The 19,126-nt window shown below is 33.9% G+C and overlaps 2 protein-coding genes and 1 non-coding gene across 3 annotated transcripts; all 3 read left to right on the forward strand.

Moving 5' to 3' along the window:
• The first annotated feature begins 870 nt into the window (after positions 1-870).
• Positions 871-2,455, forward strand: BNAC09G06790D. The gene is made up of 4 exons (XR_007328632.1): positions 871-1,563; positions 1,689-1,742; positions 1,812-1,960; positions 2,070-2,455. It is a non-coding gene; the product is annotated as an uncharacterized BNAC09G06790D (transcript).
• Positions 2,456-10,999: 8,544 nt separating this feature from the next.
• LOC125592441 lies at positions 11,000-13,910 on the forward strand. The gene is made up of 3 exons (XM_048767603.1): positions 11,000-11,004; positions 11,152-13,687; positions 13,761-13,910. Exons 1-3 carry the CDS (start codon positions 11,000-11,002, stop codon positions 13,908-13,910), a joined length of 2,691 nt encoding a protein of 896 aa, XP_048623560.1.
• A 1,845-nt stretch (positions 13,911-15,755) lies between these two features.
• LOC106413265 (calmodulin-binding protein 25-like) lies at positions 15,756-17,071 on the forward strand. The gene has a single exon (XM_013854068.3). It carries the CDS (start codon positions 15,913-15,915, stop codon positions 16,867-16,869), a length of 957 nt encoding a protein of 318 aa, XP_013709522.2. The 5' UTR covers positions 15,756-15,912; the 3' UTR covers positions 16,870-17,071.
• Positions 17,072-19,126: the final 2,055 nt, after the last annotated feature.

Genomic DNA, 19,126 nt, shown 5'->3' on the forward strand with positions numbered 1-19,126 from the left:
TCACAACCGCCCCTGACCGTCTGCCAACCAGCTTCACTCGATCCCGCCTTCATGGAGCACGCCTCCGTCTGAACGCTGCTGCGGCGCTCCGTTAAGCGGGGAGATATATGTGACGACAGTCTCTGAATCCTCCTCGCCGCAGCTATCTCGGAAAACTCTTCCAACGCCATTAGAGATGAAGATTTTCGAAACGGTGGAGGAGATGAAGATAAAGAGGAGACCGTTCAATTAGTTGAATTTTATGGTAAATAAATTAAAAAACGAAATCTCTAGATTTTTTTAAGGGATGCTTTAAGACAGGTAGATGACGCGGTCAGTTGTTTTTAGGACAAGGTAGATGACGTGTTCAGTTATAAGTGGATAAAATCTTGACCGCTTTTGGCGCGCCTCTCGAGGATATCTAGATATGATCTCATCTTCAAGTACAGTAACATACATCGTTAAAGATTGGTTAAATATAGGGCCCACTTAAATACTGCGCTTTTACATTATCGGGCTTAGATTAATCAATTAAGGCCCATTAACCGAACGCCTATTCGATCCTCACAGGTTCCCGCCTCAAAACCCTAATTCACCCCTAACTCCGACCGAAGCTCTTCTTCTCCGACCAAACGTAGATTTTCCGACAGATGCCAGTAACCCATTGGTCAGTAACCCAAACTCCATCTATTTGTCTTTCTTTTGATTTTAAGTTTCTTCTTCTAATCTACGAATCGTTTCATTTCATATCAGTTCCTGATTCTGAATTGAAGGTTTCGATTAGGGTTTTGTTTTTGGGGGTAAAAGTTCTCTTTTTTTTAGGGTTCTTCTTCATTTCCTATCAGTTTCTGCTAGCGAATTGAATTTTTCGATTAGGGTTTTGTTGATTGCTACTCCAGAATTTAGGGTTTTTGTTTTTTGGGGGTAAAGTTTTCATCTTTTTGTGTTTGCTTGTCTGTGAAGATGACTGGAGATAGCTGCAGCTTAGTGTCCAAGGAAACGCGTCTGCCTTTGTGTGATATGACTATTGTTCCAAGCAAAAGAGGACTATCTTCGCTTTTGAGTGACTTTCTTTTGAAATCTGGAGACGATTCTGGTAAGACATTTGCTCGTGAAGGCTCTGGTGTGAAGTTTTCGAAGAGGTTGTGTTTAGTTGTAGACGACTTGGTCAAGGAGAGTACTAGGAGTACTGATACAAACGATGATTCGTCTTCTGATGGTGATAAGATTAGTTTTCGGTAGTTCACTTGTTGTTGATGCTGATTCTGAGAATCTAAAAGAGTCTCAGGGTGAAACCAATGCAGTTGATGATATTGGAGTTGGTGATGATGCTGTGGTGGAACTTAGTCAGAGAGAGTGTGACAACAAGGACTCGAACGTTGCTGACTTTGCTAGTCAAACCGATGCTGTTTACTGGTGAAAACTTGAAGGAGACTTTATACAGTAGGAGCAATAGAGAAAGTGGTGACATGTTGGCTACTGAAGGAACGGTCTTGTTGCCTGTTGATAGTATGGAGATTGTAAACCACGATATGGAAGCTGATGATGAGCTTAGATCTTGCTCTTGTTCTTTCTGTCTCAAAGGTTGTCTTTATTTTTCAGTGTTCTTTTTATTTATCATGTCTTAATTTCAAAAAAAAAAAAAAAAAAAATCATGTCTTAATTTCTCAACAGTGTGAGCTAACTTAGTTTTTAATGCTTGTCGCCAGCTGCATATATCTGGTCAGATCTTAACTACCAGGACATCAAAGGTCGATTGTCTGGTAAGTCTTCTCATTACACTGCAAAACTCTTGATTGATAATGGTTACATGAACTTGTGTTTGACTACAGTGCTGAAGAAGAGCCAGAAAGAAACTAGTAGCTTGATCCAAAGGAATAGTAAAGAAGAGCCAACAGGTGTAGAATTTGATGTCATGGGTCAATGGACATCTCTCTTTCTTAACATGAATGACATCTTGGCTCGTGAAGGCAGCCGCCTTGTAAGTTCCTCCAGAGGCTTCTACTAGATTCTTAGAACAAAACTTCAAGAAGTTTTCTCCAGAGCTTATGTTTTTTTTTTTATGTGTATTTGTTATTGAAAATGTGCAGCAGGATGACTTCGTAGCCATGAAAGAGCTTAGAGAAAATTGCAAGATTGATCTGGAGAGAGCTACAAAACCACCTCAACACAACAACTCTTAGGTACTGGTGGCTTAAAATGTTGTAAGGCTCTCTAACCTTCTTTATATTTGAAGTAACTCATGTACGTATCATAACTTATGGTGTCATTCCTAGCAAGTTGTCTCTGTTCTTTAGGAGTTGTTAGCATATTGGTCTCTGTGTATCTCTCTTGAGCATGTCTCTGTTTAATTTCTCATCCTTTTATTACTTCAATTGTTCCTTGATAAACCTTTTTAATCAGGTGGTTCAAGTGGCAATTAACTAGTAGCATTGGCATTCTAATTATTTCTAAGTAAAATGGAAATTTTCTTTTATGTTTTAAAGCTAACAACAGCATGAATACCACAATCTCATTTATGTACAAACATTTTTATAACCCAAAAAACATTAATAATTGTACTATCCCGCCCAATTGATAGAAGCTTTCTCCGATTGATTCCATTTTTAGATGTTTTTATGGAGAGCACGTATGTTTCCTTTTATGTAACAAAGCGTGTTTTGATGAACAAGCTACATAAATAAAAGTAGTCCTAACCGGACAAAACCAGAGTCATGGTATGACTAGGCTCTCTCGTTCTCTCAACTGGATCAGAGAGCAGATGCTTAGTCCTTTAGGACAAGTGGCCGAACGGTCCTTGATTGCTCTGCATCTATACACTCTCCTTTTCATCCTCTTGTAACCTCTCTTCTCTAAACTCACAGCGTCAAACCAAAATATGACAGTGTAGAGCTCTTGTAACTAAGGCCCATGTATATTGTAAAGCCCATTCTTTCTTTTTATCTCCGGCTTCGAGGATCGGTTTTCGAGATGTAGTCCCTCGTTAATAATAAACCCCGTTCTTGAGGATTTTGACAAAACGGTTTTGTTTGAAAGAACACGAGCATTTTGTCAACTGCATTGGATCTTGAGCTTCTCATAGTTAAGTCATCTTCGTCTGGAACAAAACCACCTTTGACCAATTACCTACACCCTTCTTCTTTTGATGAATGCTGCTTGTTTGACTGTCGTCGTATTATTCGTAGGGCTTATTTGTCTGTTAGCCATATTTAGAAGACAAATTAGGTAAATAACAATAATTTTTACATAATGAAGAAACTAACATTTACATTCTAATTCATCCGGTTATACCCTTTTTCTTCGCATTTACTCGGTAAAAAAATTATTTATGTATCCACGTAATCTATATAATATATGGCTAAGTGTGCCTATAAACTATTTCACATGAAAGAGAAGGAGTCATGCACGTCACACGTTTATAAACTACATACATATGCACTGAATGTTTTATTTCACATGGCCAAAATAGTATAGGATTATAACTCCATACACAACTCCTAAATATTAAACATTACCCCAACTCTTAAATACTAAACCATAAATTTCAATCACTAAACCCAAACCCAAATGTAAACTATAATATATAGTTATAATATTTTGAATAAAATTAAAATCTGAAATAGTATATATTATTGACCACATACATATACACTGAATATTCTATTCCACATGGTCGAAGTTAGATTATTACTCCATTCACAACCCCTAAATATTGAACATTACCCCAATTCCTAAATAATAAACCCTAAAATTCAATCACTAAACTCAAACCCAAATGTAAACTACAATATATAGTTATAATATTTTGAATAAAATTAAAATCAGAAATAGTATACTATTTTATAATGTTAACTATACCATATAAAAATCAAAAGTGGAATGGACTTGTGAACCAAAATCATTTGTGTGGATGTGGTTAACGAAATGTTAAAATTGAGTTAGTAAATCACTTGTGTTGTGTTTATTTAGCAAAAAATTACTTGTGTCAGTGTTGTTAACGTATAAACCAATATTAATATCAATGATATACACTACAAGAATTCATTGAAATAGCTACAGAATAGCAAAGACATTTCCGTAGCCAATATTGTTAGCTACAAATATAGCGATAGAACACAAAACTTTAACTTTGTAGCTAAATTTGTAGCTAAATGTAGCAATCCGTAGCTATATAGCTAGAGAAGGATTCCGTTGGCGGTTCGTAGCTAAATAGCTACACTTTAGCTAGAGATAAGTGGTTGCTACAATTATTCTATATTTAGCAACAACTAACTACAATCATTTCTATTGCTAAATAGCACCAATATCTATATCTTTGTCATTTCGACACAGTACTATAATCATCAAAATAGCAAAAATTATAATATTTCGTATATATATATAAAAAATAATGTTAGATTAACCATTAATTTTTAACGTAGATACAATTTAATGTTTTAAATTTTTTTTAATCCACATATATTAAAAGCACTAATAGTATAGTAAAAATAATGGGTATACACAATCTCAAAACCATAAATCCTAAACATAAATCATAAAACTCTAATATTTTCATACTACAATCTCAAATCTTAAACTTAAAGTTTAATATTTTTAATCCTAATCTATATCTTCCAAATACAAACTTTAAATCTTCTATCAAACTCTATACCCTAACCATAAATTTTAAACCCTAAACTCTAAATACAAAATTTTAAAACTAATTTTTTTCTTACTTTTACTTTAAATTATTAAAATAACACAAGAAAATTATTCTTTTCAAAATTTAATATCAAATTTTAAATTTAAACCTCAACACTATATTTCAACCCCACATTATAGACATTAAGCCAAAATCTTAAACTTGAACCATACTAGCCAAAATCTTAAACTTGAACCATACTTCAAACCTTATGTAGTAAATATTTACACTAAGCATAAGCTTTAAACTCAAATATTAAGCTTAAACTCAAAATCTAATTTTCTTTAAACTTCATTTTAAATCTTAAATTTAAACCCTAAACTATGTATATCTCAATCTATATCCTAAATATAAACTCCAACTTTAATATTTTCAAATTTAACTTCCACGTCTTAAACAATTTTTTTTTAACTTAATCTTCTTAAAAACTTAGTCTCAACCCACTCTTAATTCCAAATCATAAACCTAAACCCTAAACCATATAACTGAAACCCTATATCATAAACATGAAACCTTTAATTCTAAATAAAATTCAATTCCTATAATATATTTTTTTTAATTCCTATAATATTTTATATCCTAAAACATCAAAAATTAAACTTCATAGTTTATTCCTATAATCTAATTCCCATAATATACCATAAATTTAAACTTTATAGTTCATTCCTATAATCTAATTCCATATACACTAACACTAGAGTAAAACTAAACATAATTTATAATCAATTTTAATTTTCTATCCAATAAGAGACAAGTGTGCGGATTGTCAATGTGAGCCCTTGATAACTTTTAATCTAATGGTCACATTTAGTCCACATATGTGTTTCTTCCTCTGTCCAATCCCACTTTTCTCTCTTCTCTGTCCCACCACGTTTCTTCTCTGCTCTCTTCACCTTCTTCCATGCGAATCTTCTTTCTCTCTACACCATTCCTATTTCCTACAGTCTAAAACATAAATCTTTGGGACTTCGTTGTTCCAAAGCAGTTCTTTTGTTTCTTTAAAGTTTGTCTTCTTTGTAAAAAATCGGATCTCTCTCTCATCAACCTTCCTAATCTTCCACCTTTTGAATCTAGCTGTGCATCTCCTTGCCATCGTCTCTAGATCCAGTTTAACGAAGAACCCGAGCGACTTCGCGTTGACAAGGAGCTTGGTAACCACCTAATCTATCACCCCAACCCCACAGAGATACTTCTCCATCTGCATCTCCTAGGCTCCTAGCAGCAACGAGGAGATAAACTAGATGATTTTCACGATCTTTTGTCTGTGTTAGTTTGAAATTTTATGTCATTAGCTTTCATTTATCAGGTTTAATTTTTTTTGTTTGCTAAGAAATGACTTTCTAGCATATCTATAATGTTATGAGAATGTAAGATTTTTTTATGAGATAAATCTAATGTTTTTAATTAAATTATATAGTTTTGAATTCAAAACAAAATAAATCACTTTGACGATAGCAACAACAAATCTGTTGCTAAATGTGATACAATATTACCCACAAAACGTGTTTGTTGCTAACTGGAGACCAAAGTTTAGATGCAAAATTTTGTAGCCAAATTCCGCAGCTCTATTCGATACGACTTGGCGAAGAAATGTCGTAGCTAAAATCGGTAGCTATTTAGCAATAGAACGTTCTATAGCCATGCCGTCGCTACTGAGCAACGGAATACTTTGTAACCATGCGGTCGCCAACAGCTACAACTAGTTCTCTCGCGGAATCCGTCGCTAGTAAGCTACGAAATAGCGACGGATCGGGTTTAGCGTCGACTCTGACGCTACGGTTCCAATCCGTAGCCATCCGTTGCCTTCTTCATTGTAGCTACAGATTTTCCTCTCTAGCTACGAAATAATCGATAGCTATATGACTGATTTCTTGTAGTGATAATTTCAAAACATATATCATTTCATTTCTATTCTGTGTAATGTAGAATAGAACAAAAAAAAAAGATTATCTTCCCCGATCAAATTTTAGTAAGTAGTAACTGATGGTGATGGTTATGAAAAAATAAATGAATCTGACGGCAACAGAGAAGAAAATGGATCTTATGGAATAGGAACAGTTTTTTAGTATCCGCCGATGCAACTTCAACGCCATCCGGTGGGGGACGATGTCACAAGAGTAGAAGAGGAAGTCAACAAAGATTTGGAAATCAGGCAGAGGTGTCGCTCTGGAGCAAATTGGTGCCGGAGAACCGTCGAATGCGAAGAAGTTACCGAAAGAAGTAAAAAAGGAAGATGTGAAGTCGGGTAAGCCACGATTTATTTTTTGAAGTTAATAATTAAGAATTTTAATTATTTTTCATCAGGTTGCGCCGGTTGATGGAAATGGTAACACTATATTATTATATAAATGTAACGACGTGTATAGGACTGTTAGGGGAATTGGTTACTCGGTGAACTCTTCTTTTTTTTCTTGTCATATAGCCCAGTTTCCCTTATTCCTATCGTGGCGTTATTCCACACTTATAATTATCATATATATAGCAAAATAGTGGTACATCTGTACACTTTGATCTGTTTACAAGCTAACATTGATGTAAACATGAATATATTCTTGTTATTACAAGACTCAAAGCAGTTCTCATTTAGATAGCTTGCATTACCTACTCGCGTAAATTAAATCATATCAAGAAAAGAGTAATACAATAGATACTGAATGATCTTGGTGTACTTATTATTCTGTAGATATTATGATATCATGTGATGGTGCTCGGCGAATGATTAGATTTCAGAGCATCAAACCAGTGAGGAAACCAACAAAACCTAACGGACAAAACAAAAGTGTTCTTATAGTGGATGAAGTAATTTTTATTTGAAAATATAATTATTGCTTAACTGGGGGTAACAGCTTAGACATTCGCTTGAAAAGGGAAATTCAAAAATATACTTGTTCGTCCAAACAAAATACATAATTTACAGGTTATAGAAAATGTTTGATCAAAAATGCATTTGAGTTTTTTTAATAGATATGTATTATGCGAATTTGATTTCGAATACAATGGCAATATTAATAGAATCCATTATCCCAATGTTATGATCAGTTAATATATAAGTTTTATTTCTATGTTTTCTCTTTGTATTATAAGTGTCTTTGTGAAATCATACAATTTTGTATGTGTTATATATTATTAATAAAAAATATTTGACATTTTTAATGAAAGAATCATTTTGATTCTAATGAAAAGAATACTGTTTAAAATTTATTTCAATTTTTGAGCTGTAATTTTATTTCATTTTTAGTATAAGAAAACACATAACATAACAACAAATAAATCTAAGCTGGTTGTTATGTTTTTTTTTTTTTTTTTTTAAATTTCTGGTTGTTATGTTATGCCTTTGTAAGATTTGAGAATAAGAATACACTTGGAATATTTTGCTTTTGTAAGATTTGAAAGTAAGAATAACACTTGGGATATTTTGCCTTTGATGAATTTCAACCATAAGATACATTCTAGTATAAATGTAGATAGAAGAAAAGCACAATCTAAACTTTTAGATCAGGAACACATTGTTCATTTTCTAAATTTAATTTAGTTAGGTATCACCCATCATGAACCCGGTCAAAAGATGTGCTCTGTTTGACAACTTGTGTCTTCTGACGTATCTCTATTAATCACATGTAATTACGCATCTCGTACATATAGTACATATTGATGCCAACTGTTGAATATTAGCCTTTCATTAAAATTCCACTTTAGAAAACACAGCAATATAATTCTAAAAGACAGAAAATACAAAATAAAATCTCTTAGATAATAATATTAAATAGTTAAATCTAGGGAAAATTTTCTTATAATATAATATTATTTTAAAAGGTAACTACAATTTATGAAAAAGAAGAAAAGAGCAATGTTTATTGCTTGTATCATTTTCAGATAGACTAACAACCCTTCACCTTTAATCTAAAGAGCTTTTACACTTTTGTCATTTAATGATTTTTAGAAACTAAATAAATAAATTGTAAAACCATGAATAAGTTGTTCCTCCCATAGGTCAATATGTTGGTAAATCCCGTCTACCATTTCTCTTATTCCATTCATATTTAGATACCACACTTCAAAGCATTCATTGGTAAAAACCAAGGTTTTGAAAACCGGACCGGACCGGCCGGTCGGACCGGTTCGACCGTGACTCGTTAAGTAAGCCGAGTCCGGTTCGGTTCAAAACTCGGATTGGATAAAAACCGGCAAACTCGGTTCAAAACCGGAAAAACCGGTGACCCGGGTCAACACTAAAACCCGGTTCTGATACAATTTAAAATTTGATTAGGGTTTTCTTATAAACTAATCCTTGATTGATAGTTAATAGCCGTAGTTTGTTAATAGTTTCTCCAAAAGAAAAAGAAACGCAAACGTTTTATCTTTGTCTTGTCTTCTCTTCGTCTCCCCTACACTATCCTCAATCTCATCATCTGAATCTTGCATTGCCACAAGATTTGTGACTGCACAATTGTAAGAAACGTAAGTATTGTTTAATTCGTTGATTTTCTTTAACCACAAAATTTGATAAAACAGTAATAATGTATTATTTTTTTGCTCTTGTCAACCTTTTATTTTAACTAGTTAATGGAGAAGAATGGTTCAGTGAATGAACCAGATTTAGGCATATTTTTTCTCAACGTTCGGTATGTTGAGAAGATAACATAACTTGGAGATAATTGACATTTTAACTAGTTCATTTATTTTTGATACTGCTTCTAGATATATATATATATATATTTTTTTGTAAAAGAACTGCTTCTAGATATTAGTCAATACTCATTACACTATATATATATATATATATGTTATTATTATTATATATATAATAAATAGAAAACCCGGTTCGACCGGTTGAACCGGTCCGACCAGTCATCCAGTGGATACGCCGAGTCGGTATCCGGTCCGGTTTTTAAAACATTGGTAAAAACAGTGATATATTTTGAATTTAATCTCAATACTTTTAAGAATATAAATGTCAAGTAATTACATTTAGAAGTTTATTGGTTAGTCTTTTTTTTGGTAAGCAAAGGAAACTGTTTAAATTAGACCATCTTCAGTGGTTTTCCTCTTTTTTTCCCTCAAAATGAGTTTGTGATTTGCTTTAATGGTTTCCCTCATTTTCTCCCTTAATTTTTATTATATTCATTTTTCAACTTTTTATTTATTGCAAATAACACCTTTTATTTTATAAGATTTTAGATTATACTCACTTATTTTTAAATTCTACAATTTAACCAAACTTTAACTTATAAAAAGCAAATATTTATTATATTAATAAAAATACATAACAACATACAGTAAAACCTCTATAAATTAATAATGTTGGGACTTTGAAATTTTATTAATTTATAGAGATATTAATTCACAAAAGTTTCCTTATTTAGATTTCTTATTTTAAGATATATTTATTTTAAGATAAGAAAAATATTTGATTTTAGTGTATAGACATTAATTTTTATTTTTTGCAATTTGACATTTATATTAATTTTATTATATTATTTGGTGTATATAATATATATTTCATAGAACTTAAATATGGTTTTGGATATAATATTACTAAAACTCATCAAAAATATATCAAGTGTTAAGAAAATATAAAGATCCATTGTGAATATAAAACAAACAATATTATAATAAGTTCTTACGTATATAAAATATGTATAAATATAAATTATTAATTTATAATTTTAGTGGGACCGTATATTTACATATAATTTTCTAAGAAAATATTATCTTATTATTTCATCGATTTATGTCAAATTTTGAACCGGTCCAAATTCGGACTGACGAAATTTATTAATTTATAAAGATTATTAATTTATCGAGTATTAATTTACAGAGGTTCTACTATACAAAGTAATAGTAGAATTTTACTTAAACAGTACTATCACTATATTTTTTTCAACAAATGATCAATCAACACATTTCGAAGAGAGAAGTGTTTTTCTATCTTATTTTCTTTTAACTATATATTATAATTTTTAAAAAAGATTTGTAGCTACACGAACTATTGGTTAATGTATCTAGAACCATCTGAAGTATTAAATTGTATCTATAACTACATAAACTCTTAGAAATGTATGTAATTAAGCATGCGGGGTTCAATTAGGTCTTTTTTTTATTTTGGGGTGAAATCGAATTTTTGAAATTTTAATCCGCCCAGACCCAAATCTAAATCCGACCACTAAAATCGACCCGACCCTTATCCTATCTAATTAAATTGAATTGGAGAAAAAATAGTATTAGGGTTTCGAATCAAAGACAAAATCCGATGATTTCGTTTAACTAAAACCATAAGATTGTAAAATCAAGGAAAGAAGAGAGATTATCAGAGTGCTTTCGTGGATTGTTGTACAAATCATGGGGTATGTATTTTGTTCTCCTCCATTGCTTCTTTTGGTTGTGATTCTCCTTCCATTTTTATAAGCTTGAGTTAAATTAAAAAAAGCACATAACGTGTTCGATAAAATGCCTCAATGAAGAAGTTTACCTTGTTTATGTTGAATTTTCAGGGACATTATGGTGAAGGTGAATTGCTACCATTCAGGCAAATTCAAAACAGAGGACGGAAAGCTTATTTATGCAGATGGAAAAGTCGAGGTCTTAGAAGTTGATGGAGTTACAATCTTTGAAGATGTGGTGTTTCAAATGGTGCACAAAACAGAGTTGGGGAATATGTGGTATAAGTTACCTTACGAAGACCTAGAAGATAGGAAGTCTTTATCGAATAATATTGATCAAGGTAAGAAGAAATTGGCGACTGGGGGCTGTTGGATGAAAGAAATAGATTTCTACATTGAGAAGATAGGTGAAGATGAGAGAATCTGTGGAGAAGAAGTGAATGAGGAGCAGGAAAATGTAGTGCTCGAAGAAGAAGAGAGAATGATTGGGCAAGGAGCTAACGAGGAAAAGAGAATGATTGGACAAGGAGCTAACGAAGAAGAGAGAATGATTGGCCAAGGAGCTAACGAGGAAGAGAGAATCATTGAGCAAGGAGAGCATGAGAACGAAGCGAATACTGTTAATGAGGAAGCAGAAGAGCATGGGTTCGAAGAAGATGAAGATGATGCAGATTATGAGGAAAGTGGTAATGTGTCAGAAAGTGAAGATGATAGTTGGTCTGACTTGAGAGCCACAGATGATGAAAGCGATGAAAATGATGAGGTTCCCGAGGAGGATATTGATATGATAAACAACAACTATGGGGATGAGATTCCTGATGAAGATGAAGTGTATCCGGATACTGAAGCATCATCAGATGAGGAAGAAGAACAAGCTGAAAGGATGGCTCGAGCAGGGTTATTAGATGGTGTACTCAGCTTAAGACAGACATTTTCCAGTGGAGAAGAGTTCAAGAAACAGGTGATCTCTTACATCTTGAAGACTAGACGAAATGTGGTGTATGATAGATGGGAGAAAACAAAGATTGGGGCTCGTTGCAATGGAAAGGGTTGTCCTTGGCGTATCTACTGCTCTGTAGAGACTCCACTTAACCGATGGATGGTGAAAGTGTATGAAAACAAGCATACTTGTCACCCAACTGGCCGGTGCAAAACTATAAAGGCTCCAGTGATTGCTGATTTGATGTTAGAAGCGATGAGAAAAAATCCAGATATGAGTGGACCGATGATCCAAGAAGAGATGAGGAACCGCTACAACATTATCATCACTGTTCCACATTCGCAAAATGCAAGGAGAATGACACTTGATAAGCTTCAAGCTGAGTGTAATGAGCAATTTTCAAGGCTGAGAGATTATGTGGTGGAGCTAAAACGGTCAAACATTGGTACGATTCCAGAGATCAACACCACAAGGAATTTAAACGGAGGTCACGTTTTTAGCAGCTTCTATGTTTGCTTTGACGCATTGAGGATTGCATGGAAGCAGAATTGCAGACCCATAATTGGGTTGGATGGAACCTTCCTCAAACATTCATTGCAGGGAATGCTCTTGACAGCTATAGGAAGAGACCCAAACAACCAGGTTTTCCCAATAGCATGGGGTGTGGTATCTGGTGAGAGCAATGATAATTGGCAGTGGTTTATTCACAGACTGAAAGAGGACTTGGCGCTGGGATCAGGTGAACATACTACTATTATTTCAGATATGCATAGAGGATTGATCCATGGCGTGGCAGTTGAGCTACCAAGAGCAGAACACAGAGCTTGTGCAAGGCACGTTTACTCAAATCTCAAGAAGAATCACAAGTCCGACATGCTGAAACCCTTGTTTTGGCGGATTGCTAGTAGCTACAACGAACCTGATTTTGATCGGAATCTGAAGATATTCAAAGAGTATGATCCTAGGGCTTGCGAGGAGCTGTTGAAGAAGGATCATCGCACTTGGTGTAGGGCTTTCTTCAGAGCTGGTGCTTGTTGTTCCGACACACATAACAACTTAACCGAGTCTTTTAATAGAACCTTGAAGATTGCAAGGAAGAAGCCCTTTGTGCAGATGATGGAGTTGATTAGAAGAGACGCTATGAAAAGGGTTGCAATCAGGTTTAAGACAACTGATCATGAGGTTGGGACATACACACCAAAAGCAAGAAAAGAGATTGCAAAGGCATGTGATGAAGCGCAGAACTGTTATTCAGTAGGTAGTACTGGTGGTGAATTCGAGATTGTCCAGAACCTTAATGGTTATGCTGTGAATATGAATCTGCGAACTTGTGCTTGTCGAAAGTGGGACTTGACTGGGATACCTTGTTGTCACGCTGTTTGTGCAATCAGAGAGAATGGTATGGAAGTTGAAGATTTCATTGCAGATTATTACTTGACATCTAAGTGGCAAGACATGTATAAGCATGGATTGCGGCCTGTTAATGGACCAAAGTTTTGGACATTTTCTGATGGGGATCTAATTGAAGCACCACCTTATAAGCGTCCTCCTGGTAGACCGAAAGGCAAAGCACGCATTAAAGGTGTTATGGAATCACCAAAGAAGGGTAAGAAGCATCCAGAAACAAAAGTGTCTAGAAAAGGAAGAGAAATGCATTGTGGTTTGTGTGGTGGAAAAGGTCATAATGCAAGGAAATGTCCTCATGAGGTATTTACATCTTAGTTGTATTGGGTTTGGCATTTCTCTTACTGTCTTCTCATTTCTTACCTTGTGTTTTCAGTCTGAAGAGAATAGGGTGAAAAGAAGGCGCATCAGAGAAGGTCTAGCAAGTGAAGAAGCTCAAGCAAGTGAAGAAGCCCAGGCGCAGGCTCAACAGGAACAAGGACCATCGACAAGTGCTCAGACAAGCCAACATGGTTCTGATGATTGAAGATGTGGTGTTAAGATTTTCTAAGCTGTTGTTTTGGATTTGGTAATGCTCGGATAAGATGTCATTTTTTTGTGTTTGGTATCGGCTAAGATGTTCTTGACATTGGTTTTTATGTACTAAATTAGGATGTTTAAACTCTCTTTATGGTGATATCATGACTTTTTCCTTCAATTCATTAACATAAAAAAGAAGTTCATTATGCTTAGACATTACAACTTACCATTTCAAACGCACTTAAACAACAATTATACATAAGATTGACAAACTAAAACACTAAACAAAGCATTCTTCAAACTGTCTCACAATTTCATCTTCATCTTTCACTGTTTCCATTTGCTTCTTCTCCAAATCACTACGCATCTCTGCAATGGTGACTTTTAACTGCTCAATGATTCTATCATTCTTTCTAATCTCATCACGAGCTTCAATCAAAGCTTTTTTTTGCCATTCTGTACCTTCTTCTTCATCAAACCAAGAGAAATATTTGCATCCATTTCCAAACTGTTACAAGGTCCGAATTGCATTTCATATCTCTCTTTTCACATCTGAATAGCTAATTAAGGAGTTCAATTAACAAATTTCATACCTTAAAACGTGGGCAACCGTAAAATCGACGAGCTGGGTTTTTGTCAGTCCAAGCTTGATTTATACTTGCCTTTAATCCACAGAAACACAATTTATGCCCAGAATTTCGGCTCTTTCTCGACGAACTCGAACCCAATTCCATCTTCAAGTTTTTTGTGGCTGAGATACGAAGAAATCGCGAAGAAGAAGAAGACATAATAGATAGGATAAGGGTCGGGTCGATTTTAGTGGTCGGATTTAGATTTGGGTCTGGGCGGATTAAAATTTCCAAAATTCGATTTGACCCCAGAAAATTTAAAAAAGATCTAATTGAACCTCGCATGTTTAATTACATACATTTCTAAGAGTTTATGTAGTTATAGATACAATTTAATACTTCAGATGGTTCGAGATACTTTAACCAATAGTTCGTGTAGCTACAAATCTTTTTTCCTTTATAAAATTATAATTATAAATTATAATTTAATAACTAATTATTGGTAATTATATTTTAACAAGTTTAATCAGTATATCCATATTGAATATAAGTTATAAAAATTATGTTTAGTGTTAATGCTTTGTTTATACATAAAATAAAGATTGTCAAAAAGTAAAAAATCATTATGTAAATAAAAAAAGTTTGACATCAAAATAAGATTGTGAATAATGTTTCCTCAAATTTGAAGGAATACTGTTCATATCCTCATTTTTTTCTTCAGAATAAAATACCATTGGAGATGGATTTCTCTCATTTTTTATGTTATCTCTCGTTTTGATGCAGATGCTCATAAAACAGCCTTTTTAAACAAGTTGTATCTAAAACTTTTTGGCAAAAGTTGTATTTAAAACTTTCTATTGTTCCAAAAAAAAAACTTTCTATGGTATTTTGGTGTGAGAATTGTCTTATAAACAACACCTACAGAAATTGCTAAAACAACACCTACGTAAATAATAGCGGCACACAGCTATAGATGATGCTGTGTAAACAAATATTTTGTTATAAACCGTTTCAACAAGTTGATGACAATGAACTTTGTATAATTCTTAATACGATTGGAATAAAAGTGTTAGTATATTTTGCTAATTCGATTATAGGTGGTAAAATACTTAATTTCAGTACGTTAGCATGTGTATCTACCACGAACCACTACCTAATTCGCTCACCCTGTCTTTCTCTCTCTCTTTCAGTCAAAATTTTATACACCAAAATGTAATTAACCGTAGTTCCACGTTTCAAAGTTTTTCAAGTTCCAAGTATAGAAAAAGGTAAATAGTGTAAAAAATTATGCCCACTTTTTATTGGCTTTTCTCTCTCACACAACCATCAGTTCCTTTCACACTCTCCTCTTCTTGAAGTTTCTCTGCACCCAAAGAAAAAATAATCATAACCCTATATATCTCTCTCTCTCTTAAGCCATCATCTATCTTTCTCTCTGCCATGGATTCAGGCAACAGTAGTAGCATGCAATCCTCAAGCGGTGGTGGTGGAGACCAAGAAGAGTACGACTCACGCGCAGATCAATCAATATCTGCTTTATTCAACAACTCAACCACCGTCTCCTCCAACATCGCCGGTCAAACACAGCTTGACTCCCTCATAGCTAACTATTTCAACACCGGCTGGTCAACAGATAGTCCTCTATTGTCAACAACGACCACGAAGCCCACCGATGGCTCTAGGCAACCACCACCACCAATCTTGTTCACAAATTCACTTCATCAAGATCTGAGAGTAGTTTCGGACACAAACACAAGTAGTCCCATATGTTCTGTCCCTACCGACAAGAAAAACGGTCTGGCCACAACAAGGAATCTAAAGAAGAGATCTCGAGTCTCGAGACGAGCGCCTACGACTGTTTTGACCACCGACACTTCAAACTTCAGAGCCATGGTTCAAGAGTTCACTGGTAATCCTTCTAATCCTTTCTTAGGATTATCATCTTCTCCTTTTCCAAGGTCTAGATTTGATCTCTTTGGACCTTCTTCTTCATCCTCACAACCCTTGAAACCGTTTCCTCATAAACTTATCCCACCATCATCAACGAGTCATCCTTACCTAAATCCTCCTTCTACAAATTATCACCAGAGTCTTCTCCTTAACATGAACACGCAAAACATCGCAAACCCTCTAAGGGATCAATCGCTGAGCTTGAGAACAAGTAATGGTGTTGGACACGTGGACGTGGGAACAAACTTTGAAGGGCTTCAAAACATTATGGCCTCTCCGTCATCGATGACGCAGCCAACCCTAACTACTATGCATGGATTAGACATGGTACCGGTTGAAAGATCCGATGTTTACACAACACCGGTTGCTTCTGGAACGGATAATAATTTAGGGGTCGTGAGAAATGAAGGTACGGTGGACTTATCATGGATCTCTACTTCAGATTAATTAGATTTAATCTAACCTTGTTTATTACATTATAATCGTATCTATTATTATATTCATATAAAAAAGGAAAAGAAAATCTAATGGAAAGATTTTGGAATCTTTTATGTTCTGATGATAATGACTTTCTATATATTCGAATTTCGACCAATGTTTTTCCTTCTAGTGTTATATCAGTTCGAGGTTTGTGGACGTTGAAATTTCATTGGCCTCGTGGTATAGTTTGAAATTTCACTTAGTTAAGGGACAATTACAAAAAAAATTAAGAAGCATGTGACTAAGAGCAACGTATGTATCACAATGGACCCAACTAACATGCTAGAAAAATGTAGCTCTCATGTTATTAGGGTTGTGTATATGAGTGAACCCTAAATTGTACTATTATTTTTCATCTTGAATTATTAGTTTGTTTGCCTACATATAATAAGCAGAGATAGAGTGATTGGTGGCGAGATCTAGGGAATCGCTAGCCGCCGCTTATCCAAAATTCATCATCTTATTTTAATTTGCAACTCACATGAATTAACACTTGATCTTTTTCTTCTTATCTTTCAATTTTTGTATTATAAGCCAAATTAAAAATATATATTAGTTAGTCGTCAGCATAATTCGACATTTAAACATTCGTTATCCAGTACATCACAACGCCATGTCCCATAATTTATTTAATCATAATTGTCGTCATTATAATCCATCCAACTAAACTGGATGGTTACATCTATCGGGGGTTTCACGTTACTAAGCACAGTTGCTTCAGTCGCTCAGAACCAAATTATTCGATTATGATTTCAATTTCTTCTTCTTAACTCTTTCCTTTTTTGAATAAAGAAATGGCCAGAGTTTAATCGTGAATAATTTTGCGTTGACTTAATATAATTAATCTTGATTTCTTAAACTTAACAACCATTCTCTGTATCACGAATTATCATAGTGAGATCAGAGATCAGTGCCCATTCCCCTCCCCCAAAAAATACTAGTCATTTTGTTTTTGATAAACCAGTTGGTCGGTCTCGGGAGGAACAGAGTGGAGTGGCTACCATACTGCCTGACCCAAATTTGGAATATTTTCTGATTAATGTCAGGGGTAAACCGATCATCTGTTACGATCAGTGGCGAATGTAGAATTATTTTTTTTGTGGGGGCAAATCTTACATAAACTTAAAAAGTATAGGTAAAAATGTTATTTATTAAAAGAAAAATAATCAAAGTTTAAACATATTTAACAAACTTTGAAAATTTTGTGGGGGCACTTGCCACCTTCTTCAGCAATGTAGGTTCACCAATGGTTACGATTCACTATGTAAACCATTTAGACGTCTAGAGTGGCCAAGTGATGATAACTTAGTTTCTAGAAGGAATCGAATCCATGACTGATGTGTATACACACCAAACTTCGGAAGATTACCATTTAGGCTACCACACTTAGTTACTAGTCATTTTTCAGTGAAAAGAAAAAATGTCAGCTAGAATTGCACTTTCTCCACTAAGACGCGTGAGACGATATCGGTTTGGGGGACAGCAGGCATAATCAATCTCTCATATTTTCTTTCAAGAATCCCTTTGATTGATGCTATAAGAAGATATTCTATTCTTTATTGTACTTTGAGATCAATGGTTTTGTTTTAGCTTCAATAATTCAAAATATCTCTGCTTTTTTCTACTTATGTTATTTACACAAAATCTTTCTAGAAACATTAGTAAAAGTAAGCAACTCATAAAAATTCCTTTTTAATGTAACTAGCCGTTTATAAATTATATACTGTATTTACAAATTAATTGAGTGATAAAACATGGATTTTTGTGAAAACAAAACTATATTTATATCTCCTTCTGGAGACTGGAAATCAAAATAATTACCCAAAGTCTTATAGACTATTTAGGGGCAAACAGTTATATTGCAATAAGAGAGACAATGAAAAAAAAGAAAAAAAAAGCAGGTTTGTTGTTGTTGTTGTTTTTTTCTTAATTAGGTTTGTTGTTTTACAATGATGTTTCCACGTTGATTACTTGATTATCACATATATGTATATAATATATATTACATCTAACTGTTAACATGAATCTATCTATATTCAATGTGTAATTACGTCATACAAATTAAAAACTAGTTTATGACTAAAAATCTAGAGCTCGAATTATTTTCTCAGTTGAAAATTATCAGTAGCATACACAGTCACAGGTAATTATCTTCCCATAAAATATATAGGTCATTATTTTATATTAACAGAAATTATCCCTGCTAATTAAGAAATTCTATAAA

The sequence above is a fragment of the Brassica napus genome, chromosome C9, assembly GCF_020379485.1.
Source record: "Brassica napus cultivar Da-Ae chromosome C9, Da-Ae, whole genome shotgun sequence".
Taxonomy (NCBI): domain Eukaryota; kingdom Viridiplantae; phylum Streptophyta; class Magnoliopsida; order Brassicales; family Brassicaceae; genus Brassica; species Brassica napus.

Excerpts from the sequence above, each read along its gene's own strand:
- LOC125592441 (XM_048767603.1), top strand. Across the intron at positions 13,688-13,760 it reads CAAGGAAATGTCCTCATGAG|TCTGAAGAGAATAGGGTGAA; the intron begins GTATTTACATCT and ends TTGTGTTTTCAG.
- LOC106413265 (XM_013854068.3), top strand. The coding sequence starts at position 15,913 with ATGGATTCAGGCAACAGTAGTAGCATGCAATCCTCAAGCGGTGGTGGT.